The sequence below is a fragment of the Aspergillus steynii genome (genome assembly GCF_002849105.1).
Source record: "Aspergillus steynii IBT 23096 chromosome Unknown P170scaffold_1, whole genome shotgun sequence".
In the NCBI taxonomy this organism is placed as follows: Eukaryota; Fungi; Ascomycota; class Eurotiomycetes; order Eurotiales; family Aspergillaceae; genus Aspergillus; species Aspergillus steynii.
Window position 1 is genome coordinate 2,764,071 of NW_020194398.1, and position 22,831 is coordinate 2,786,901.

The following is a 22,831-nucleotide window of genomic DNA, read 5'->3' on the forward strand; positions in this document are numbered from 1 at the left end:
CAACCAATTCGTCGCGATTCCCACCTGTCGCCTATCTTCGGTGCAGAGAGCTCCTGCTTGGCCCGAGCGTTTCGTTTAGACTCGGTGACGCAGGGCCGAGCAGGCTTCCAGATCAATCGTGATGGTAGGGAGGAGGAAATTAACCCGAGCACCCGAGGTAGCAAGAAAATGGACGCTGAACCACCCGATAGGGAAGTCGGCTATTTGATTATGAGAATCGGACTGTCATGGTCTGGATCTCGAGGGAGAGAGTGGATCTCCGGGGGTAAGAGGTTGGTTCCCAGGAACTATGATGTCGTAGTGGCACTACGGGCGTTTAGCCGATCTGTCGAGCTGGATCAGAGAAAGGCCGGGAACTGTACAGGATTCTGGCAGGCCAGAACCACAAAATAAAATAAAATGAAATAAAATCAATACGATCGAATAAGAAAAACAGTCATTATCAGACGCGATAGCCAACCAGATGATTCGGACCAACGGAGCGCTGGGGTAATAGCCAAGGTTAATTAAAACCTGAAGAGCAAAGAGTGGGACATTCCATGGGCAGACATCCCACTTGGAGCTGACCGGTGTGCCGGTGAGCTGGAGAGACCCTCGTATGGGGACCATCAGCAGATGGCAGGACTATGTCGACCGGGAGTCGATAGACGACGGATGGCGTGAACAACGCAAGAGGAACAGGAAAGTTGGATCTCGATGGGGTCTTCGGGGTCATGTGCTCCTGGCCATCCTGAGGCCGCCCCCCAAGGCCCCAAGGCTCCCCTCGTCTCCTCTCCTCTCCGGTCGTCTACTTCCACCTCCTTCTATTTCTACAGCTCTCGTCGTCTTCGTCTTCTTCCATCTTTTCTTCTACTTCACCATCTCTCCTCTTCATCACCATCTTCATCCCCAACTCAACTCCTCTCCCTCCCATCCCTACTAGCTCCCTTTCACTCATCAACCGATCCCCACTCGGTTGATCGTCTCCCCTCCTCTCCCCGCGTTCTTCCTTCATTCCCGTTCCGAAACCGGGCTTTTTTCTTCCCCCCGGTCTGCCCGGCGGGTTCTTCCTAAGGTGACTCATGATTTCCGTCTGATGCCATTGGTTTTCCACGGCTAACTGTTTTAAATATATCTCCTCGGGACAGCCCTTCAATTCTTCCAGAACATCTGTGAACTTTCCTCTCTCTTCTTCCTCTTCCTTCCCCGCCATCTTTCCCCTCCCCCTCCTCCCCCTCCTCTTCCTCTCCCTCCTCTCACAATGGCTTCTTCTCTTCGCCAGCCCGAGGAGGCTGTCGATGACACCGAGTTCATCGATGACCACAAGGAACACCTCCGCGATACGGTGCACCACCGTCTTCGCGCCAACTCTGCCATCATGCAGTTCCAGAAGATCCTCGTGGCCAACCGAGGTGAAATCCCCATCCGTATCTTCCGAACGGCACACGAATTGTCTTTGCAGACCGTCGCCGTCTTCTCCTATGAGGATCGTCTCTCCATGCATCGTCAGAAGGCCGACGAGGCCTACATGATTGGCCAGCGCGGTCAGTATACTCCCGTCGGTTCCTATCTGGCCGGCGACGAGATCATCAAGATTGCTCTGGAGCATGGCGTGCACCTGATCCATCCGGGTTACGGTTTCTTGTCTGAGAATGCCGACTTTGCCCGCAAGGTCGAGCAGGCCGGCATGGTCTTCGTTGGCCCCACTGCCACCACCATTGACAGCTTGGGTGACAAGGTCTCCGCTCGTCGACTGGCGATCAAGTGCAATGTGCCCGTGGTCCCAGGTACGGAGGGACCCGTTGAGCACTACGAGGAGGTCAAGGCCTTCACTGATACGTACGGCTTTCCCATTATCATCAAGGCGGCCTTTGGTGGTGGTGGCCGTGGTATGCGTGTTGTCCGCGACCAGGCGTCATTGCGGGACTCCTTTGAGCGGGCCACCTCCGAGGCCCGCTCCGCCTTCGGTAACGGCACCGTCTTCGTCGAACGATTCCTCGACAAGCCCAAGCACATTGAAGTCCAGCTTCTGGGTGATAACCATGGCAACGTCGTCCACCTCTTTGAGCGTGACTGCTCCGTCCAGCGTCGACACCAGAAGGTGGTCGAGGTTGCGCCGGCCAAGGACCTGCCCCCTGACGTGCGCGACAAGATTCTGGCGGATGCCGTGACGCTCGCCAAGTCTGTGAACTACCGCAACGCCGGTACTGCCGAGTTCTTGGTGGACCAAGAAAACCGCCACTACTTCATTGAAATCAACCCTCGTATCCAGGTCGAGCATACCATCACCGAGGAAATTACGGGCATCGACATCGTCGCGGCGCAGATCCAGATTGCCGCGGGCGCCACTCTCGAGCAGCTGGGTCTGACCCAGGATCGCATCTCCATTCGTGGGTTTGCGATCCAGTGTCGTATCACCACGGAAGATCCCTCAAAGGGCTTCTCCCCCGACACCGGCAAGATCGAGGTGTACCGCTCCGCCGGTGGTAACGGTGTGCGATTGGACGGTGGAAACGGCTTTGCCGGCGCTATTATCACCCCCCACTATGACTCCATGCTGGTCAAGTGCACTTGCCGCGGCTCCACCTATGAGATTGCTCGACGCAAGGTCGTGCGTGCCCTGGTCGAGTTCCGTATCCGTGGCGTGAAGACCAACATTCCCTTCCTGACCTCATTGCTGAGTCACCCCACCTTCGTCGATGGCAACTGCTGGACCACTTTCATCGACGACACCCCCGAGCTCTTTGCCCTCGTCGGCAGCCAGAACCGTGCTCAGAAGCTGCTCGCATACCTGGGAGATGTTGCCGTCAACGGCAGCAGCATCAAGGGCCAGATCGGTGAGCCCAAGCTCAAGGGCGACATCATCAAGCCCAAGCTCTTTGATGCGCAGGGCAAGCCCCTCGATGTGTCGTCTCCCTGCACCAAGGGGTGGAAGCAGATTCTCGACCAGGAGGGTCCTACCGCCTGGGCCCGCGCGGTGCGTGCTAACAAGGGCTGTTTGATCATGGACACCACCTGGCGTGATGCCCACCAGTCGTTGTTGGCGACCCGTGTGCGCACGATCGACCTGCTGAACATTGCCCACGAAACCAGCCATGCTTTCTCCAACGCCTATAGTTTGGAATGCTGGGGTGGTGCTACCTTCGATGTCGCCATGCGATTCCTTTACGAGGACCCCTGGGACCGCCTTCGCAAGATGCGTAAGGCTGTTCCTAACATCCCCTTCCAGATGCTGCTCCGTGGTGCCAACGGTGTGGCTTACTCGTCCCTCCCCGACAATGCCATCTATCACTTCTGTAAGCAGGCCAAGAAATGCGGTGTGGACATCTTCCGTGTCTTTGACGCTTTGAACGATGTGGACCAGCTTGAGGTTGGTATCAAGGCTGTCCACGCCGCCGAGGGTGTTGTTGAAGCGACCGTTTGCTACAGCGGTGACATGCTGAACCCCCACAAGAAGTACAACCTTGAATACTACCTGGCTTTGGTCGACAAGATTGTGGCCCTCAAGCCCCACGTGCTCGGAATCAAGGATATGGCCGGTGTCCTGAAGCCCCAGGCTGCTCGTCTGCTGGTGGGCGGAATCCGTGAGCGCTACCCCGACCTCCCCATCCACGTCCACACCCACGACTCTGCTGGAACTGGTGTGGCATCGATGATTGCTTGCGCCCAGGCCGGTGCCGATGCTGTGGATGCGGCGACCGACAGCTTGTCCGGTATGACCTCCCAGCCCAGCATCGGTGCTATCCTCGCCTCTCTCGAGGGCACCGACAACGATCCCGGTCTAAACTCGGCCCAAGTTCGGGCCATCGACACGTACTGGGCACAGCTGCGCTTGCTGTACTCGCCCTTCGAAGCTGGACTGACCGGTCCCGATCCGGAGGTCTACGAGCACGAGATCCCCGGTGGTCAGCTGACCAACCTCATCTTCCAAGCCAGCCAGCTTGGGCTGGGCCAGCAGTGGGCTGAGACGAAGAAGGCCTACGAGGCCGCGAATGACCTGTTGGGCGACATCGTTAAGGTGACCCCTACTTCGAAGGTGGTTGGTGACCTGGCTCAGTTCATGGTCTCCAACAAGTTGTCCGAGCAGGACGTGGTGGACCGCGCCGGGGAGTTGGATTTCCCCGGCTCCGTCCTTGAGTTCCTCGAGGGTCTCATGGGCCAGCCCTTCGGCGGGTTCCCTGAGCCCCTGCGCTCGCGCGCTCTGCGCAACCGTCGCAAGCTCGAGAAGCGCCCCGGTCTGTACCTGGAGCCCTTCGATCTGGCTGCCATGAAGAACCAGATCCGCGAGAAGTTCGGTGCTGCCACCGAGTACGACGTTGCCAGTTATGCCATGTACCCCAAGGTCTTCGAAGACTACAAGAAATTCGTCCAGAAGTTCGGAGATCTGTCCGTGCTTCCCACGCGGTACTTCCTGGCCAAGCCTGAGATCGGCGAGGAGTTCCACGTCGAGCTGGAGAAGGGTAAGGTGCTGATCCTCAAGTTGCTGGCCATCGGTCCCTTGTCGGAGCAGACTGGTCAGCGTGAGGTCTTCTACGAGGTCAACGGTGAAGTCCGTCAGGTCAGCGTGGATGACAACAAGGCATCCGTGGACAACACCGCCCGACCCAAGGCCGATATTGGCGACAGCAGCCAGGTCGGCGCTCCTATGAGTGGTGTGGTGGTTGAGATCCGGGTCCACGACGGCCTGGAGGTCAAGAAGGGCGACCCTATTGCCGTATTGAGCGCCATGAAGATGGTATGTTACCTCTGAGTCTAATTTTTCGGGAAATTTCATGCTAACTAGGATCCTTAGGAAATGGTTATCTCTGCTCCACACAGCGGTAAAGTCGCCAACTTGGGGGTCAAGGAAGGCGACTCCGTCGATGGCCAGGATCTTGTCTGCAAGATCAACAAGGCATAAAAAGAACCAAAAACATATATTCCACGAGTACCGCGGTGGAAAAAATTTTGGATGAACGAATTTATGTGTTCTAGAGCGTTTTTTGTTTTCTGGTATTATTTTTGTTTGGGTTAGGCCAAGGATATTATTTCTATTATTATATTGTCGATGTAAAACCATGCACTCGATGGTTTTCTATCTATAGCGCAATCAATTGTGTCTGTTGACGGGTTCATGTTATTTCTATGTACGGGGGGCATGGGACTTGTCGATCTACCCAGCCCGAGGAAGTATCTCAATGCATGACGCATGCATTGTATGTACAGATGATGATGATCTGGGCTCTGAAAATCCCCAAACAGCATCATCATAGTTTAGCCACGGTCTCCTCCGGCTCCCCGACCTCGCGCAGTGCCTTCCAGACACGCATCGCCTCGTCCCAGAGCCCATCCTGCCAGATCTGGACCGAGCCATCTGGCTTCAAGGTGCGTATCTCCCTCGGGCTCGTGGTGCCCCAGTCAATGTCGGGTTTGCCGTGCACGAAGTCGATCCATGGATCGATCAGCGCCTTCCGAACGATGAGCTTCTCGCGCGGCTCGATGACCTCCCCGTTACCCCAGAACCAGATGTACTGGTCGGTGGCGTGTGTGACGCCCCAGGCAGGCGGGATGGACTTGTCGACGCACTTGAGGCGGTATTCGATGCGGTAGCGATAGAGGAGGTGGGCGGCGCCGCCCAGCGCCAGGGAGTGCACGAGCCCGCGCTGCATCTTGTGGACCTGCATGTCGGCGTAGATGCGGCCGAAGGCGTCGCGGTTCCAGTCCTGGCAGTCCGCGGGGAGGTTGCCGCCCGGGTAGTAGAGGGGGAGGAGGGTGTCGACGACGGGGCGCGGGTAGTCGGCCAGCAGGCGCTTGCGGAGCGAGGCGAGGGTGTTCTCGGGTGGTGGCAGCCAGGTGGCGTAGAGGAAGCGCTCGTCGCGACATTCGCCGAGCATGATGCGGATGTTGCGGGCGGCGACGCGGCGGCCGAAGGAGCCGTCGTCGAAGGACTGGAAGAGGGTGGAGGGGATGAAGGCGGAGTCCGTGGTCGGGCGGAATTGGTTGAAGTCGACGCTGACGGCGGCGGAGAGGAGGTCTGGGCTGGCGACGGCGCGGAGCCGGGCAATCTTGTCCGCCCAGGGGAGGCCCGCGGGGATGTCCAGGGCGGAGAGGAGCTGGTTGAATTGCATCTGTGCCGCGGCGGGATTCTTGGGCTGGGTGGCCGGTCCGTTCGACCAGATGCAGGCTTGGTTCACGAGGGCCTGGTCCTCTGGGAGCTGGACGTCGTAGGCTAGCTGATAGAATGCCGAGTATGCGCCTAGGATCCAGGCCGTTAGGGAGCTAGAACGATCTCGAATGGGGGGTGGCAATTGAAAACCTTACCGGCCGAGTATCCGGCGATGGTAATCAAGGAAGGGTTTCCCCCAAACAGGGAAATATTGTCCTTGGTCCATTCCAGAGCCAGACGTTGGTCCCAGAAGCCCTGATTTCCAACCGCCTCGCCCACAGAGGTGGCGTCATTCTCCAGCTCGGATGAATAGAGAAAGCCGAACACGCCCAGACGATAGGCAGGCATAACGATGATGGCGTTCAAAGCTCCCTCACCCAGCAGGCCGGCCGCCGAGAAGGTGTTTGGAGTTCCAAACTGAAGGAACCCTCCATCTGTTAGGGAGTTAGTTGCGTTCCAAACACCTTTGACTGGGAAAGGGTGATTGATAAACATACGGATGAAGAAAAGAACCGGCCATCCTATTCCGACGAACATCCATTAGCCACGTAGTTCACGCCTAGAACGAAAGGTTCATAGAACGACGTACCCTCTTTTGGAGGCTCTCCAGTTGGGACCCAGACATTGCACTGAAAGCAGTCTTCAGACCAACCAACCTCTTTCGAGAGATTCAGAAAGGTGGGCTGGGGACAGACGCCTGCGGGCCCTGTACAAGGGCACGGGTGGTCTTTGGTGCCATAGGTGTATGTCGACGGTAGCTTCCGAGCATTGCGCCATCGCTGCAGGGGAGGGAGGGCATATCGGAGACCCCCGAAGTAATGGCAGAGGGGGTGATCGGTTGATTTCTCGCAGAGTGTAACACCTTGAATATAACCCCGTTGGGAGAGGGACTTCAAGCACGGGTGTGGGTGAGTTTCCATGTCCACGTTGTAAACGGCAGGTTCGGGGTCAATTGATTGGTAGTCAAGTATAGACCGAAGAGGATGTTAGAGACGAGTCGTTGGAGGACACCAAGTCTTGCAATGAGAACTGGGGTGCTCTATATAGCTGTTGCAACATCGGGCTTGTTTCCGCGCAATGACACTTCTAGGCCAGCATGGCACCGATAAGGGGGATAGCCGAGCTGATTAGCGTCCGGGTGGGGGTGGCAGCGGAATTCGACGAATCTCCAAGCCGCGCAAGTAAGCAGGTCGGCAAACGGCGCGGAGAAGAGGAGCTTGGATGAGGAGAAGAAGACAGGAAGCGCAAAGATGAGACGTAGCAAGCCCGAAAGCCAGTCACGTTCCTGGCTCGGCGTCAGATCTGTGCCGCGAAGCCGTGCCTGAGGCCGACATTATGACTGCTGAGTCAGCAGGCAGCAGCCCTAAGAAGAGACGACGAGAACAACAGCAGCCCAGAGGGAAGACTACTTGTAAGGAAGATCCAGAGTCGGGAATGAGCAGTACACACTGGAAGTCCCAGGCAGCACGCATTACTAACTCTGTCATCTGCAGATCGAAATCCCTCCAGTGCGTCTCCCCGCATTTGGCAACGCATTTGACGTCAGCTGCCACCATCGGACTTCTTTGACTGGTGCCATGGATGATGGCTGGCCCAGAGTGCATGATTCATCGAGGCGACCATGGTCGAGGTTCCAGTCCGGCTGATTCAACAGCCATTATTGGATCGCCGTCGCTCGCCCCCCTCGCGACCAAGATGCATCAATAAGAGTTTGCCAGGATGATGCATTGATTCCTTCCATTGTTTCACGACGTAGTGGCTGCCACCCCCTCTCGCCGCCGGTCTGGAGCTTATAAATGTAGCGGGCGCCTGGAGAGATCCGTAGCCTTAATCCTCCGATCAGAATAGCCAAACAGATTGCTTTGCTTGGAAAACCAGTAAGTAACATTCCGCCCTCCCTTACGGCGTGTAATCCAGCGCGATGACGTCTGGATGCTTCGGTGGGCAAATAACCGTCGTCATCATTGTCGACTGAGCCAGCTTTTTCTGTCTCCATCCTGTGTTGAAAACATTCATTTTTCCCACACCTCCCGCGCTGTTTGGGCTCACTCTCGAGGAGAGCTGCTGACATATTTGCCAAGCATCATCGCCAAACCACTTGTGCTTCATCCGCAATGAGTAACCAACAACCCGAATCTCCCCGCCACTGGCACGGTTCCATTGGCGATCGCCACGAGCATCATAATGTCTGGGTAAGAGGTGGTGCTGCACAGGCCTATCAGGGCCGACGACCTTCTATGACCGAGGCTGTCAATGCCATGGATGACAGACGTGTATGTCTGCATAGTCTCCATCTCTGTCGATCATATCTCCGGGGTAAAGGTAGTGAGTGCTAACCACGAGGCCTCAACGCCATGCAGGACTCCGCGTCTTCCGCGACTTCTGCGAATAACAACAGTCCGCCCGTGGCTCCGGAGAGAAGAAGATCCAGCGGCCACGGACCGTCGACTCTTTTTGAGAGTCTGACAAGTCAGAAGCGGAACTCGACCGATTCAGCTCGTCGGGCAAGCTACCATGAACAGTCCCAGCAGGGCGGCTTTTTCTCGAAATGGTGGGATGGATATACGCGTGGCAATTAAACCGAATTCGTAGTTTGATAGTATCGTTCAAGGCAGGGAATAGGTATGCTGGACAAAGGTTCGTCGGTCGCATGTGGGACAGACATTATGTTTCCATCACTTTGATGTATTTGCTTTGCTGCGTTTTTTGTTATCACATAGGCATTGGATGAAAGTAACCAGAGAATTTGACATTCTGAAATAAATCAGAAGCAAGTGCAACGAAACATGACGGTCGCATGGTTTCTCCGTAGGTCGAGGGGTGATGGCAAACATGGAAGTCTCTCCATCGGGCCACAAGAGAAAAATGAGGAACCCCGTGATTTGATCCTCAGGCTCACCCGAGCTCATCACTCACTGATAAGCATCAATGCTACAAGATACAGACGCAAGTCGTTTATCAGAAGCTACAACTACGAAGCCCCATCAGTGACTCGTCCGTCAGACAGCGGGCTCAGTTTTCAAGAGAACACACCAGACCGAAAGCCAGGCGCCGGATCGATATCCGTACCATCCTGGTAGCCATGGGGATCAAAGTCCACTCCGTGGCGACATGCTGTTTGAGAGCAACGTCCCCAGGACGAACGAGGAACGCAGTCGTGCATCTGAATCTCAGAAGACGAGCAGCAACGGCCAGAAAAAAATCCCATGCAACACCGGGTAAGGGAAGTTGCATGGGGAGCATCATGTCAAACTTTTCATCAATGGTTATGCGGAAATCATCACCCTTTGTGAAGCCTTCATTGTGAAAAGTGGATGCATTGTGGAAATTTGATAATTTGATATCTAACACGCCTATTCCTCATGTCGTGGTAGAGAGCATTTTCGAAGCAGAACGCCGGTCTGCCGTTTTTAATCGATTCATCGTAATCACAAGCCGAAGGCTTTCCCCCATTTGACAACCCCGTCAATGAAAAAAAGCGCATTTACCGGACGATACCGTCGAAGCGGTTCTTGAACCACTTGATGGTCTCGTTCTGGTTGATGCGGTGCTGGGTACCAATGCGGGCCTTGCAGCGGCGACGCTTGGCAACACGCTCACCGGGGCGAGTCCTTTGAAAAATTGTCAGTCTCCCCACACAATTCTCGCCACCAGTCCCGGGGGTGCACTCACATGCAGCAGTAGAAGTCCATGCCGTAGATACCAATGCCGGGGTCGTACTTGATACCAAGATCGATGTGCTCGCTGATACCGAAGCCGAAGTTGCCGGTCTCGGAGAAGTTGCGCTTGCGGAGCTCGTACTCCTTGACCTTGAGGCCACGCTCGAGGATCTCCTCAGCCTTGGGGCCACGGACGGTGACGTGGACAGCAATCTTTTCGTTACGACGGATACCGAAGGTACGGACGGTGTAACGGGCCTTGCCTATATATCACGAAAAAATTCTCCCATCAGCCACATAGTTCCATACCGAGTATTGAATTTTTTTCTTATCGCAGAGAAAAAAAAAATTCCAGTCGAGTTTGGGGGTCCTTACTGTAGACCGGAGTCTGACCGCTCAGCTGCTCAAGCACCTTAGCAGCACGGGTGAGTCTATCACCAGACTCTCCGACACTGATGTTGAGCACGAGCTTCTGGATGCGCAGCTCGCGCATGGGGTTTGCGCTCTTGTCCTTTCCGTCCGACTGCATGGCGAGGATAACGTTAGAATCAAAAGTTCCCCGGTGGATTTGAAACTATGGCGAGAACTGGTGTGGTGAGGCAGGGCAGCAACATACCATGGCGACTACTTTGGCGTGAACTGGTCGACTCGTTGAATGGAAGATTCGAGGGATCAGAAAGAGTGTAAAAGAGAATGTGTGGGTTGGGAAAGGGAAGCGAGAGCCCTTAGCGTCTTGGCGCCGTCGGCTGGCGCTAAACCGCAGAGCCGCGTCTGGGTCACGTTGCCCGCAGCTTCAGCGAAGTCCGCGACTCTCTGAGGAGCTCCCGACCTCAGCTTTCCCCACGGGCGCATCGTGCAGATTCAGTAGAAGTCTCTCTTCTACCTCATCTCACATCTATTCTTTGGTATCCTATCTGGTTGTCGCATTCGTGCGCTCCTTCTCAGCCACCATGGCGGCCAACAAGCAAGGCAAGATGGTAAGTTTTGTTCTCCGACCCAATGCACTCTTGCATTCGGCCCTTGAGATATCATGCGCTAACTGGTCTTTCTCTCTAGCAAAACCTCGTAAGTTGCGACCGCACGTTGTCTTTATGCGCTTCCGGAAGTCTAATGTCTCGCAGATCAACTATCGGATGAGGGTGACTCTGAACGATGGCCGACAGATGACGGGCCAGATGCTCGCATTTGATAAGGTAAATCAGATCTAGCCATACGGATGGCTTTCCTCATCGCCTCCTCTCCCTTTCCCCCATGCTTTTACTCCTATCTCTTTGTATCCTCGGGGTCGCGTCGCTAACATTTAGGCGCCACTTTCAGCACATGAACCTCGTCCTTGCCGATACAGAAGAATTCCGACGCGTTAAACGGAAGTCCAAGCCTGCTGCTGCCCCCTCGACTACTCCTTTGGTGGAATCGGAAGAAAAGCGAACCCTTGGTCTGACGATTGTTCGCGGTACCCATGTCGTCTCTTGCTCCGTTGATGGACCGCCCCCCGCCGATCCTTCTACGCGACTTGGAACAAGCGGCCCCGGCGCTGCCGCCGCCGCCGCCACTCTTGCTGCCGGCCCTGGAATTAGCAAACCCGCTGGACGTGGTCTGCCCGTTGGCCTTGGTGGCCCGGCTGCTGGCGTTGGAGGGCCTCCTCCGCCCGGTGGTTTCCCCGGATTCCCCCCGGGTGGCTTCCCAGGTGCGCCTCCGGGCTTCGGTGGTCGTGGTGGACCCCCAGGAGGACCTCGTAAGTCGAAACTTTCCAACCCATGACGAGTCGTCTCGTAAAGTTGTGGGAATGCTAACGCGTGAGACACAGCCGGATTTGCTCCGCCTCCGGGATTTGCGCCTCAGGGCGGCCCTCGTAAGTCTCCGTCTCATTGAATGCTGTAATATGCTTGCTGATCTGTACAAATCTAGCGGGCGCTTTCCAACCTCCCCCAGGATTCCAGCCTCCCGGTCAGGGACGGGGTTTCCCCCCGCCAGGATTTGGAGGACGGTGATTTGATCGATTGGCCGACCCGGCATGATTGCTTTACCAAGTTCCGGCCATGGGTGTAGTATGGCGGCATACAAAGAATCGGAACCCAAATGAAAAACCTATCCTATCTACTACATACGCCTGATCGCGGAATAGGTCCAGCACAGCATCCCGAATTGAATCAGGCAAAGGCGTTGCGGCGTGTGCGGATGCAGGGAAATGCCAAGAAAAGAAACTGGTCGAGCCCCGAAGAGAAGTCGAGGACGACAGGTGTAATGCTAGATTATGCTGCACGCATTTATTCGATTAGTGAAATCCTAATACGTATGTATGTTCTTGTCTGGGGGCGGGTTGTGTAGCTTCTTCGCAGTATCTTCGTAGTCTTCGTGCCGGCAGGGAATCCTGGCGGGGCACGTGACATCTCCGGGCAACTCCGCAGTCGGTGATAGCAAAACGGCCTCCGTGTTTCTGACTCTCTCCATCTCTCTCTACCCTCCTCCCCCAGACAATTTCCTCTCCGTCAAAATGGCTGCTGTGGTTAAGGCAATCAACGCGAAGATCCGTTCCAACAAGGTTCTGGATTACTTCTGCTCAACGCGTGCGTACCCCTTCAGCGATCTTTCTCCCTCCTTATGCTCGTCACCGAGATCGGCCGGCAGTAAAGGGCTTGCGATGGGACATCTACTTATGGGCCAAGCCTGGCACCGGATGACGCCATTGAATAACGGGTCGCATGGATGAAACGTTTTCAAAGCAAGCAACACGGCATCCTAGCGATCAAGGTCTCATGGTCAAAATGTTCACGGATCCAGGGAGCTGACATGATCATCGTGCAGATTTCTGGGGCCCTGCCTCCAACTTCGGTATCCCCATTGCGGCTGTGATGGACACGCAGAAGGACCCTGAAATGTACGTTCACTTTTCGAGTTCCTATCTCTATATTTCTCGGATCCCCTCTCGGTTCATGGCCCGCCCGGAAGACAAAATATAGCTCCCGAGGAAATAGAAGTGTTGAAGTGGCGAGAGATCAATAAACAATGGCTGACAATACCTTCCCCATCCCAACAGCATCTCTGGACAGATGACCGGTGCCCTGATCATTTACGCCGGTACCTTCATGCGCTACGCTCTCGCCGTCACCCCCGCCAACTACCTCCTCTTCGCCTGCCACACCACAAACCTTGGTGCCCAGCTGACGCAAGGCTACCGTTATATGAACTACTGGCAGTATGTCCATTCGATCCCCGCCTGTGAAAAACCATTTCCATCGGAGGCTTCCCAAAAACACAACGCTAACATCATGTCCTCGTCATTAGCTGGGGTGGCCACGAGGCCAAGCTCGCCGCTCAGGCTGCCGCTAAGGGCAAGGATGCCACCGAGGCTGGCGCATAAACTCTTCTCCTCTGAGGGGTTGCTGTTTGCTTGCCTGCTGTCTTTTTGTCTTTCTTTCTTCCTTTGCATTTTATGGCGGGGCTGTGTAACTGGGAGGTTTGCCATTCTTATATATTCAGCTGTAGATTCTAGACAATACGAATATTTCGAAATGGCCAATTTTTTCCTGCGCAATATCTAGACCTTTAGGTGTAAGGAATTAGAAGAAGATGTTGTCTTGGTGGAACTAGTTTTAGGCTTCGTTGCTCAACACCCACCTGCTTAAGGGTGTTTTCGTAGTGCATTCCGCAAATAGCAAGGCTATATACAGTCGAACAAATTATATATGCGGAGATTCAAATACGTACCTGTATTCTCGGATATCTTCAACGCTGTTAAATCTTTGAATGGTTCGGTTTTACTATGAGATCTTGCTTCTGATATATATACTGGTAGCTAGTTTGGCCTCGGCTCTTCACAGAAACGTTTGGAAGACGAAATCAGCGATTGGGATTAATATAATTGAATAGCAGACAATGTAATTTTTTTAATAATTCTGATATTAGTCTTCTCTTAGCTAACATAAAAATAATAATAATAGTAGCAATACGATTTGAAGAAGAGGAAGAAGTAATATCCAAGAACAATACTATAAGACGAAAGAAATCCAAGGACAAGCGTTGACCAATTTGTATACAGCGTCTATCGATAACACAACAAGAAACGAAACGAAAGAAATAAGAACCAACAAGAAAGATGAAAAAAGACAGAAAAAAAGAAGGAAGGGTTCACATACTGGCTTCGCTTTGGCAGATGAACGTTGCAGCATAGCATCAGTCATTCACATAATAGAGGACGCGTATTCCAAAAGCGACCAGTGTCAGGGCACTAAAAATGTCGGGCACATCATTTGAAATCGGAGATCAGGAAGGACAAGTTTAGCCGGACTCCGAGTCGCAGTATCCCGGGGGCTTGACTTCTCCTCCATTCACCCAATTGGACATCGTTAGAGCAGTAGTATAGATACAAGAGACTACACCAAAGCAGGAAAGGGCAATGTCGGCGATCTGCTGACGCCTCGAACGAGCACAGGCTTTGAGGTGCAGAAGAGGCTAGTAACTCCTAGTTAGCGATGTCTGATAATCATGGCAAGGGGAAATCAATAAAGCGATGACCTACCGGGTACACGTAAATCAAAGGAACGCAGGCAAAGCTGCCGACCAGAGAAACGAATTTGTCCAGGTCGTCGGCTCCACCCCAGGCGACAAAGGAGCAAATCATCACCAGGAAGAACCGGAAGCAATTCTTTTCCCATTTGATCTTAGGGTTGTATTTGCCACTGCGCGTGAACAGTTCGTTTTCCATGATTCGAATGGCCGGGAACAGTTGCAGTGGGGTGCTCAGCAGAATCGCCAGAGAATAGAGGAATTGAACGGCATTTACGAATTTGTCGTCCTGAGGAAGGTTGAGAATAACCACGGTCTTCGTTGCGGATCCGTATGCCGCATAGCTGAGCGCACCTGCGGAAAGAAAGATGATCGTAATGATAACCATGACACCGGCAAGGACTCCCTGAAACTGCTGAGGGTGCTTCATGGATTCTTGGATGGGGATGATAAGTCCGATGCCCTCGTAGGTGAAGATGGCAGTTCCTATGAAGAGCGTCCAGGTGGAAGGGTTGAATGAAATGATATCTGAAATGCCGCCCTGGGCTGAGATCGTGAAGATATCGTAGTAGTAAAGATAAATCAGCCCCAGCAAGATGAAGACGTCCGCAATCAATGCCGTGAAACCAAGCTTGCTAATATCGCGAACCAACGAAAGGGGCAGGAATATAACCAATTGCATCAAGACCATGAACTTGATGTCAATGAAGGACTTGCACTTGCTAACAGCCAGTACAAATGCTTGCAGATTTTCAGCCGTGAACACAATGTACGCGGATACAAATCCTAGTTGACTGAGCACGATGGAGCCAAGGATAATGCGCCGCATGTTCTTTCCATACAGTGCGCCACCAATATCACCAAATGATCCATCAACCTTCAATCGCGTATTCACCAAAAGAATGAATGCGTAAAAGCTAAGCAGAGAGACCCCGAGCAAGACCATACTACTGAAGAGCATACCACCGTTGAGGAATGCTCTCGGTAAGAATAGGACTCCTGTTCCAACGAATGATTTCAACAAGAGAAGGGCTGCTCCTGTCCTGGTATTATTTCCAGTTCCTCCGCGCGGCTTTCGCTTCCTTCTGCCAGGGGTTTCTGGACGAAGAAGGGCGGAGTCCTCTCCAGGCTCTCTGATTTCTTCATCCCAAGTGTCCGATGAAAAGTACTCGTCAGGCCCCAAGACTTCATCGTCCTCTTCCAGCTCTTCGCCTGCGAAGTGGCCGTAAAGAGTAAGGAATTCCAGAAAACTGGTGGTTGGAAGCTGAGGCTGAGCGGCGGTCGCCTGCGGTCCCGGACTCTCACCGTCCCCAGGCAGAGGACCCGCTGCTCGCCGAATATAGTCTCGTCGGAACCCACCTGGAACTCGGATACTGTTGATATCCATCGTCTCGGTCTCGGGTGCGGGACGGTGAAGACTGAAACTCTTGCTTCGAAGGTGTCTCTTCGCAGGATGGCTCGTATCCGCATCCTCCGCCCATCGGTAAACCTGCCGTGTAATGTCACCTCCCTGGAGCTGCAGACTAGAGAATTCATCGTCCGCATTACTGGCGGCGTCCCCGGAAGAATGGATATCGCGGTTCTCGACGGTATTTTGCGGGTTCACCAAATGCCTCTTGATAACCTCGGGATCCTCATACGGTCCTGCCGAATACTCTGAGCCAGCCTTATTGTCAAACGAGCCATAATTGGATCTGATTGGCTGTGGCTGCTGCAAGGCAGGAGATGCGATGCGTCTCGGTGGGGTTCCAAGTCTGGGGGGCGAGCGTCCGAGGCTATCTTGAAGAGCCGATGCGATCATGGACTGGCCGGGACCGGGTAGCGAGGACGCGTTGTCAACTTTCCGATAGTCGTGCTCGTTATTGGGCACAGGAGCGTTGATCGGCACTGGCGTCGGTCGAGATGAATAGGAATTCGACATGGAGGGGACGGGGGAAGCCAGGCGTGCGATCGAAGCCTGTCTAGCCTCTGGACCAGGTGAGCCGGTCCGCATCGCGCTGGTGGATATAGGCGTTGACTGATCCTGCTGGGCCGATGAGCCCTCCCCATTGTCTGGTATACCGGGAGATGCCATCTTGACCGCAATTTGGGTACACTGAGAGAGATAAGTCTGGGGATCTACTTGGAAGGTCCGCCTGCTCGCGTGCCTTCGAACCCTTCTTTGGAGGGGTGTCGGACGATCGAGAGGAGGTAGGTGCTGACAATGGATGGTAAGGTGCACCAGGTCGGGAATGATAGAGCCAGGAAGACCGAAGGCAGAGAGCGGGTCGATGCTGGGACGTAGACAACAATCGCCCACCGCGAGTCTCAGCCGGACAAGACGAAGGCTGGTATAGGCGGAGAGTCACTGGACCGGCGGTGGGGTTTGCACTGTTTGCAGCCATTATGTCATGGACGGCGGCCCAAGCAAATCAACGCGACGACCCTCCGCCGTCCTTCGATCATCCGCTCGACGCTGTCCTTGGGACCGGATCCTGACGGTAGTTTAATCGAGTGGTTGATCGCTGGCCCAGATCCACTGCAGCCTTGGCTTCGTGCGAGTATCCACGGTCTTTTCACCCCTGTCAACGGGGTTAATTGTTTATGCTACTTACACCGCCGCTGGCCTTGTTCTCTGCTGCTCGTTGCAACACCCACCACCTGCAACCTATATTCGATGCCTAGCGGGCGGAACGAAAGCGGCTCGGAGTCTTTGTCTCGGAGGAGGCCAAACTTCTCCACGCGAACCGCCGAAGAAGATGTTTCCAGACTGGCCCCCAGCGACTCGCCTTGCGCCTCGCCCGAGGAGACAAGCAAGTTCCCCAACCTGAGAGCTGCGCTTTCATTTCGTCCCTACGAGCCATTGAATGTATCGACTCGCTCATCTGAGCGCCAACGCCACTCCCTGCCCTTCGATTTCCTCAGTGGCCTCTCGCAATGGGGGAAAAAGGATAGAGATGAAGAAGGGCAAGATGCGCCACCGGAAAGAACGCGTCCTGGTGTCCCAATGCCTGCAGGGCCACTCCGCGACTCAAGCACCAACCCGAAGGAAAAAGAGGATCAAAAACACCGCGCATCCGATAGCGATGAGAAGCTCGGAACGTTCTCTGGGGTTTTCGTCCCGACCACCCTGAATGTCTTGAGTATTCTTATGTTCCTGCGGTTCGGGTTTATCCTGGGACAAGCTGGTGTATTGGGCATGCTAGGTGATTTGCCTTGTTTCTCTTCCGTATTGCAATAAGACTGAAAAACTGACGATGCCCTCTAGGTTTGCTCGTTGCTTCCTATACCATTAATCTGGTAACTACAATGTCTCTTTCGGCTATTGCGACCAATGGAACTGTTAAGGGAGGTGGCGCATACTACCTGATATCTCGATCACTGGGACCAGAGTTCGGCGGCTCTATCGGAATAGTGTTCTACCTGGGTTATGTGTTGAACACAGGAATGAACGCTGTTGGTCTTATAGACTGCTTCACCCAAAATTTCGGGTCGAAGTCTGGCACCTGGGCTAATTTTCTCGAAGAAGGATTCTGGTGGCAGTACCTCTGGGGAACCATAGTCCTGGTGCTATGCACTGGGATTTGCTTGGCTGGTAGTTCGATCTTCTCTAGGGCGAGCAACGGATTATTCATCATTTTACTCGTGGCTACTTTCAGCATCCCTGTCTCTGCGTTGTTTATGAAACCGTTTAACATCCCGAAACTCGGAGTGAATTTCACCGGTATCCGGCTGCAGACGCTCTTGGAGAACCTCAAACCGAGGCTCACTAAAGGTGCTGCTGGAAGTCAGCTCAAAGGAAAAGAAAACTTTCAGGATCTTTTTGGGATCCTATTCCCAGCGACTGGCGGGATATTTGCGTAAGCCCTCTATCGCTTAAACTGCGGACAAAGAAGCTGATAAGCATACAGTGGTGCAAGCATGTCCGGTGACTTGAAGAACCCCAGCAAGTCAATCCCTAAAGGGACGCTCTCGGGGTTAGCTTTGACATTCATTACTTATACCATTGTGATCCTTGCAATGGCTGCCTCAGTAACAAGGGACTCGTTCTATAAGAATACCAACATTGTCCAAGCCGTGAGTTTCTGTGGATCCGCGCAGCTAATTAGACCCAAATGCTGATTCTCAAGTACTAGACCAATCTCTCGGGTGTCGTTATTCTTCTAGGAGAATTTGCCACATCTTTCTTCTCGTCTCTGATGGGAGTCATCGGCTCTGCAAAGCTTCTCCAGGCCATCGCGCGGGATAGTCTGCTTCCCGGCTTAAGTGTCTTTGGCAAAGGAACGAAGAAAAACGATGAGCCGGTCTATGCGATTATCGTGACTTTTGCAGTGGCCCAGCTCACAATGCTCTTCGACATCAATCGCATTGCATCATTCGTTACCATGACATATCTCATGACCTTTTTGGTCATGAACCTCGCCTGTTTTCTGCTCAAAATCGGATCTGCACCCAATTTTCGGCCATCTTTCCATTACTTCAAATGGCAGACGGCGGCAACTGGCGCACTCGTGTGCGGAGCCAGCATGTTCTTTGTCGATGGTGTATATGCGACAGGTTGCGTTGCGATCCTGTTCCTACTGTTCCTGCTGATTCACTATACCTCCCCGCCAAAGCCTTGGGGCGACGTCAGTCAAAGTTTGATTTATCATCAAGTGCGCAAATACTTGCTTCGGCTTCGTCAAGAGCACGTCAAATTTTGGAGACCTCAGATCCTTCTTTTCGTGACCAGCCTAGATGATCAGTTCAAAATGGTCTCATTCTGTAACTCTCTTAAGAAGGGAGCGTTGTTTGTGCTAGGTCATGTTCTAGTTACCGATGACTTTTCATCTGCGGTCCCTGAAGCTCGCCGGCAGCAGAGTACTTGGACGAAGTTTGTGGAAAGCTCCAAAGTAAAAGCCTTCGTCAACATTGCGATATCTCCTTCTCCTGAATGGGGCATCCGCAATGTGGTCCTGAATTCTGGTCTTGGTGGCATGCGGCCAAACATCGTCGTTATCGATCAGTTTCGCCGGGGTCAATCCTTGGCCGAGACTCTACAGCCTTCTGGCCACAGGAAAGATTCGAATGGCCGGCGTAGCTCCCGTGACAGAATCTCGGAAGTTTCTGAGCACGAGTCTCAAGAGTCATCGATAGAATGCCAAAGCTATGTGACGATCCTGGAAGATCTTCTCTTTAAACTGCGCATCAACGTGGCCGTGGCGAAAGGGTTCGAGAATTTGGAGTTGCCTGGTCCACAAGGTCAACACACGAAGAAATACATCGATCTTTGGCCAATCCAAATGTCGGCAGAGCTTGGTGCTGATAGCGAAAGCAAGAAAAATGTGCTGACTACCAACTTTGATACATATACCCTGATACTTCAACTAGGGTGCATCCTCAACACCGTACCGTCGTGGAAGAAAACCTATGGGTTACGGGTGGCGGTTTTTGTGGAGTACGAGACTGACGTGGATGATGAGCGTGGCAGAGTTGAAGCACTTCTCGAGAAGCTAAGGATTGAAGCCGAAGTTATGGTCTTTTGGCTCGCATGTGGCGATGTCAAGGCGTATCGAATCATAGTGAATGGCGACTCTTCTCCCGAGACCGAAGACTGGCAAGAAAGGGTTCACACGACGATGAAGGATGAGGAATGGTGGCAGGACATTCAGGCAGCACGCAGGACCACGACAGAGTCCCCAAGCGAATATACTTCGGTCAATCCTCTGGAGCGGGTCACCAGCTGGCATGGTGCCTCCAGCCTTGACAATCACCAGAAGCATCCAAACCAACTAGTTGGTGGGTTAAGGAAGTTTGTTCAGTCCACGAGACGACGGCGCTCGATTTCCAGCTTCCGAGGGTTTGGGGGCGTCAGCCTAGGCATGCAAACGCACCGATTGCTCGACGCTTTCGTGGATTACGACAAATCAGAATCGTCTACAAGTGATAGTGATGAGAGCGAGTTTGAGCCTTATCACAGTGACGAGGAGGGGGAGAATATCACCAAAGACTTCAGTGACGACGACAGCGTGGAGCCTGGGTCTGGACCAGGTTCGTCCCATAAATCCCGCAAGAAGATGCCCAAAGAACCATCTGGCGGAGACGATGATCGACCGAGAATTCCATCTATCGTCGCTCCTGGCGAAGACGAAGACCCGGCCAAAAGTCAAACCAAACCTGCCCGACCCTCGGTGACTCGCTCTCCCTCTAGCAATCGATTTAGCTCGGCGCCCATCCCCGAGGCCCGAGTCAATACGGACGAAAACGCGGGCCCGTCCATAATGTTCGCACCCAGTTCATCCCCGCCGCGGGGTGCTAACAGGATGGAGTCGATATATACGCGTCGTTCTTCCTCCGGAACGTCCAACCAGCAGGCGGCATCGGGATATCCTCGACAGGCGTCCATCCCGTTGTCGTTCAATGACCTGCCCAGCCGCGCCCAGCATCTCATTCTGAACGAGTTAATGGCTCAGCACAGTAGCGATACGGCTGTGATCTTCACGACACTTCCGGCTCCATTCGAGGGTACCGCGCAAAGTGAGGCGACGAGTGAGTCGTACTTGAGTGATCTGGAGGTTCTCTGGCAGGGACTTCCGCCTTGCTTATTGGTTCATAGCAACAGCATGACTGTGACGATGAACCTCTGACGACGTTATGACCTTTAGATATCGATGTATACCAAGGGCGGGCATATTTTGCAATTCTTGTATAAATCATACGCGCATGTTTATTGCTGTAGATAGCACCAAGGAAATAAGGAAACGAATTTCGTCTTCGTCTGTCTCCTCTGTACGAAAACATACCTACGGCATGCTCTCAGCTTGGGAATCCGTTAACCTGGCAGTTCTACTATGTTTCTCGGGGCATCCTGGAACCGTCCAGTTTAACTTCGCTCCCAAAGCCGCACAAGGATGATATTCAACGTATCACGCAAAGAACTTTATTGGGCAATCATATGATGTGCTATTCGGAGGCGACTCAGCACCTCCGCTCCAATTAGGGCTTGTATAGAAGGCTCAGGATAAGGTTAAAACCGTTGTTGAATGTCAACAAGGACTATAGCATAGGAATCTCCCCACATTTCGGCAGCTGTATCACCGCAGTCTTCAGCAAATTTAGCCAGTAGAGAGCTGACACGCTTGTTGGGCTCTTCCTGAGTTCGGGGCTGTTGAACCAAGGCATTTTCATCGTGCGAGCCTGCCCAGTGAAGGGCTACGTAGCTCAATATTCTTCCGACCCATGAGGGTATCGTGCAACATCGGGCGATGGACGCTCTGCTCGGCTACTTCATATATTCTACGGACTTTACAAAGGACTTCCATGTTGACCCAGATCTACTGCCTATATAAGCATGCACTTTGGGGCCGGCAAACCTCCAAATCATCACCCAAGATTCACAATACTTCCCCAAACATCTTCTTGAAAGCATTACCCAAACCCAACGAGGAAAAGCAACCACCATGCAGCTCAGCACCATTTTCCTTCTCGCAAGCTCTGCCATCATCCCGCTGGTGGCCGGCCAGGAGTGCTACTCCATTCAGCGGTACGGACGCCGCGACGACTGCCGCCGCTGCGATCGAGGCTATCGCTTCTACCGCGAGCGAGGCAGACGATGCCATCCCGATCGTCAATGCTGCCGTGGCTACTGCTGTACTGACCGTGACTGGGACTATGGTGACCCTGTGAGTGCTATCGGTTCCCCTGTAAGGATTGGAGTCTTTTAGATGCATACGTATGACTGAGTATACTTATTTGGAAGCAGGACCCCGAACAGCCTGATAGGCAGTGGGAGATGCAGGCGTCTCTGTTTTAGTTCCCCGATGACGCCGGGTTCAGGACCGAGGGCCCCCATGGCCTGTGGGCGATGCGAGATTGATGGAATGAGCAAATTGATTGACAGTTCTTGACGTTTGATTTATAAGTGGATACTAGGTATCACTACCTAGGCTAGGCAGTAAATTAGCTGAATGACATGATGTGCTTGCAGAGGTGTATTGTCTGTGGAGATAGAGAGTAACGTCATCATGAAAGACAATTCCACTGCGACGTAAGAGTGAGTGCAAGGAAGTCGGAGAGTCAGAAAGAGAGAAAAAAGAAAACCCGAAGTATAGGAAATCCCAAAGAGGAAAGGTGCAGCATCCCCAAGGGGCAGGTGTTTATGCAAATTACCAGGTATTGTGGTATTGGGAATACAGACAATGGGGATTCTGCTGCAGCCAACCAGAGGCGTTCCGGCGGAATCCCACTAATCCCGGCCTGCTGATTTGCCAGCTTTAGTGCGATCGAAATTAAATGTGGATGACTCATCCGCAATGCCAGGTCCATGATTGGCCCACAGTGACAGTGCTGCGCCCCCGTACGGTACGTGACGATACGAGCGTTAGCCAGAGGGCGGCGGCAGCCTAAGGCCACCCCAAGCAGCAGGGCGTAACGAGACGGCGACTTCCCCAAAGAATTGAATCGCCTTCGTTTCGCTCTCTTGATCTTGCCTTTCTTTTCCTCCTTTATCCTCCGATCTCAGCCTCTTACGGCGCGCGTCATGCTCCCTGTCAGACTCCTGCACTGAGCACGAGAATCCTGACCA

General features: G+C 53.4%; 10 protein-coding genes across 10 annotated transcripts; 6 read left to right on the top strand and 4 right to left on the bottom strand.

The window, feature by feature from the left end:
* Positions 1-149: 149 nt before the first annotated feature.
* On the bottom strand, positions 150-698 carry P170DRAFT_20052 (uncharacterized protein). The gene has a single exon (XM_024842759.1). The coding sequence runs from the start codon at positions 607-609 to the stop codon at positions 307-309; it is 303 nt and encodes a 100-aa protein (XP_024709794.1). The 5' UTR covers positions 610-698; the 3' UTR covers positions 150-306.
* Positions 699-1,240: 542 nt separating this feature from the next.
* P170DRAFT_469954 (pyruvate carboxylase) lies at positions 1,241-4,879 on the top strand (the record flags this gene model as incomplete). Its single annotated transcript, XM_024852689.1, has 2 exons — positions 1,241-4,714; positions 4,772-4,879. 2 exons carry the CDS (start codon positions 1,241-1,243, stop codon positions 4,877-4,879), a joined length of 3,582 nt encoding a protein of 1,193 aa, XP_024709795.1.
* A 346-nt stretch (positions 4,880-5,225) lies between these two features.
* On the bottom strand, positions 5,226-7,044 carry P170DRAFT_346269 (putative carboxylesterase; the record flags this gene model as incomplete). The annotated part of the gene is made up of 4 exons (XM_024843555.1): positions 5,226-6,214; positions 6,280-6,558; positions 6,622-6,645; positions 6,714-7,044. 4 exons carry the CDS (start codon positions 7,042-7,044, stop codon positions 5,226-5,228), a joined length of 1,623 nt encoding a protein of 540 aa, XP_024709796.1.
* A 962-nt stretch (positions 7,045-8,006) lies between these two features.
* Positions 8,007-8,873, top strand: P170DRAFT_432145 (uncharacterized protein). Its single transcript, XM_024848197.1, has 2 exons — positions 8,007-8,397; positions 8,485-8,873. Exons 1-2 carry the CDS (start codon positions 8,239-8,241, stop codon positions 8,701-8,703), a joined length of 378 nt encoding a protein of 125 aa, XP_024709797.1. The 5' UTR covers positions 8,007-8,238; the 3' UTR covers positions 8,704-8,873.
* Positions 8,874-9,313: 440 nt separating this feature from the next.
* Positions 9,314-10,312, bottom strand: P170DRAFT_483080 (60S ribosomal protein uL5; the record flags this gene model as incomplete). The annotated part of the gene is made up of 3 exons (XM_024853891.1): positions 9,314-9,735; positions 9,797-10,046; positions 10,159-10,312. 3 exons carry the CDS (start codon positions 10,310-10,312, stop codon positions 9,609-9,611), a joined length of 531 nt encoding a protein of 176 aa, XP_024709798.1. The 3' UTR covers positions 9,314-9,608.
* A 274-nt stretch (positions 10,313-10,586) lies between these two features.
* Positions 10,587-12,068, top strand: P170DRAFT_432148 (small nuclear ribonucleoprotein-associated protein). Its single transcript, XM_024848198.1, has 6 exons — positions 10,587-10,760; positions 10,840-10,848; positions 10,905-10,976; positions 11,101-11,518; positions 11,591-11,635; positions 11,692-12,068. Exons 1-6 carry the CDS (start codon positions 10,734-10,736, stop codon positions 11,772-11,774), a joined length of 654 nt encoding a protein of 217 aa, XP_024709799.1. The 5' UTR covers positions 10,587-10,733; the 3' UTR covers positions 11,775-12,068.
* A 165-nt stretch (positions 12,069-12,233) lies between these two features.
* P170DRAFT_398053 (pyruvate transporter MPC1) lies at positions 12,234-13,144 on the top strand (the record flags this gene model as incomplete). The annotated part of the gene is made up of 4 exons (XM_024846205.1): positions 12,234-12,350; positions 12,589-12,661; positions 12,821-12,979; positions 13,069-13,144. The coding sequence occupies exons 1-4, from the start codon at positions 12,278-12,280 to the stop codon at positions 13,142-13,144; spliced, it is 381 nt and encodes a 126-aa protein (XP_024709800.1). The 5' UTR covers positions 12,234-12,277.
* Positions 13,145-13,679: 535 nt separating this feature from the next.
* On the bottom strand, positions 13,680-16,584 carry P170DRAFT_398055 (putative amino acid transporter). The gene is made up of 2 exons (XM_024846206.1): positions 14,303-16,584; positions 13,680-14,235 (listed from the first exon to the last, which is right to left on the bottom strand). Exons 1-2 carry the CDS (start codon positions 16,361-16,363, stop codon positions 14,062-14,064), a joined length of 2,235 nt encoding a protein of 744 aa, XP_024709801.1. The 5' UTR covers positions 16,364-16,584; the 3' UTR covers positions 13,680-14,061.
* A 150-nt stretch (positions 16,585-16,734) lies between these two features.
* On the top strand, positions 16,735-21,018 carry P170DRAFT_460623 (putative cation chloride cotransporter). Its single transcript, XM_024851951.1, has 4 exons — positions 16,735-17,474; positions 17,537-18,128; positions 18,180-18,345; positions 18,405-21,018. The coding sequence occupies exons 1-4, from the start codon at positions 16,946-16,948 to the stop codon at positions 20,892-20,894; spliced, it is 3,777 nt and encodes a 1,258-aa protein (XP_024709802.1). The 5' UTR covers positions 16,735-16,945; the 3' UTR covers positions 20,895-21,018.
* A 689-nt stretch (positions 21,019-21,707) lies between these two features.
* On the top strand, positions 21,708-22,060 carry P170DRAFT_469962 (uncharacterized protein; the record flags this gene model as incomplete). The annotated part of the gene is made up of 2 exons (XM_024852690.1): positions 21,708-21,950; positions 22,010-22,060. The coding sequence occupies 2 exons, from the start codon at positions 21,708-21,710 to the stop codon at positions 22,058-22,060; spliced, it is 294 nt and encodes a 97-aa protein (XP_024709803.1).
* Positions 22,061-22,831: the final 771 nt, after the last annotated feature.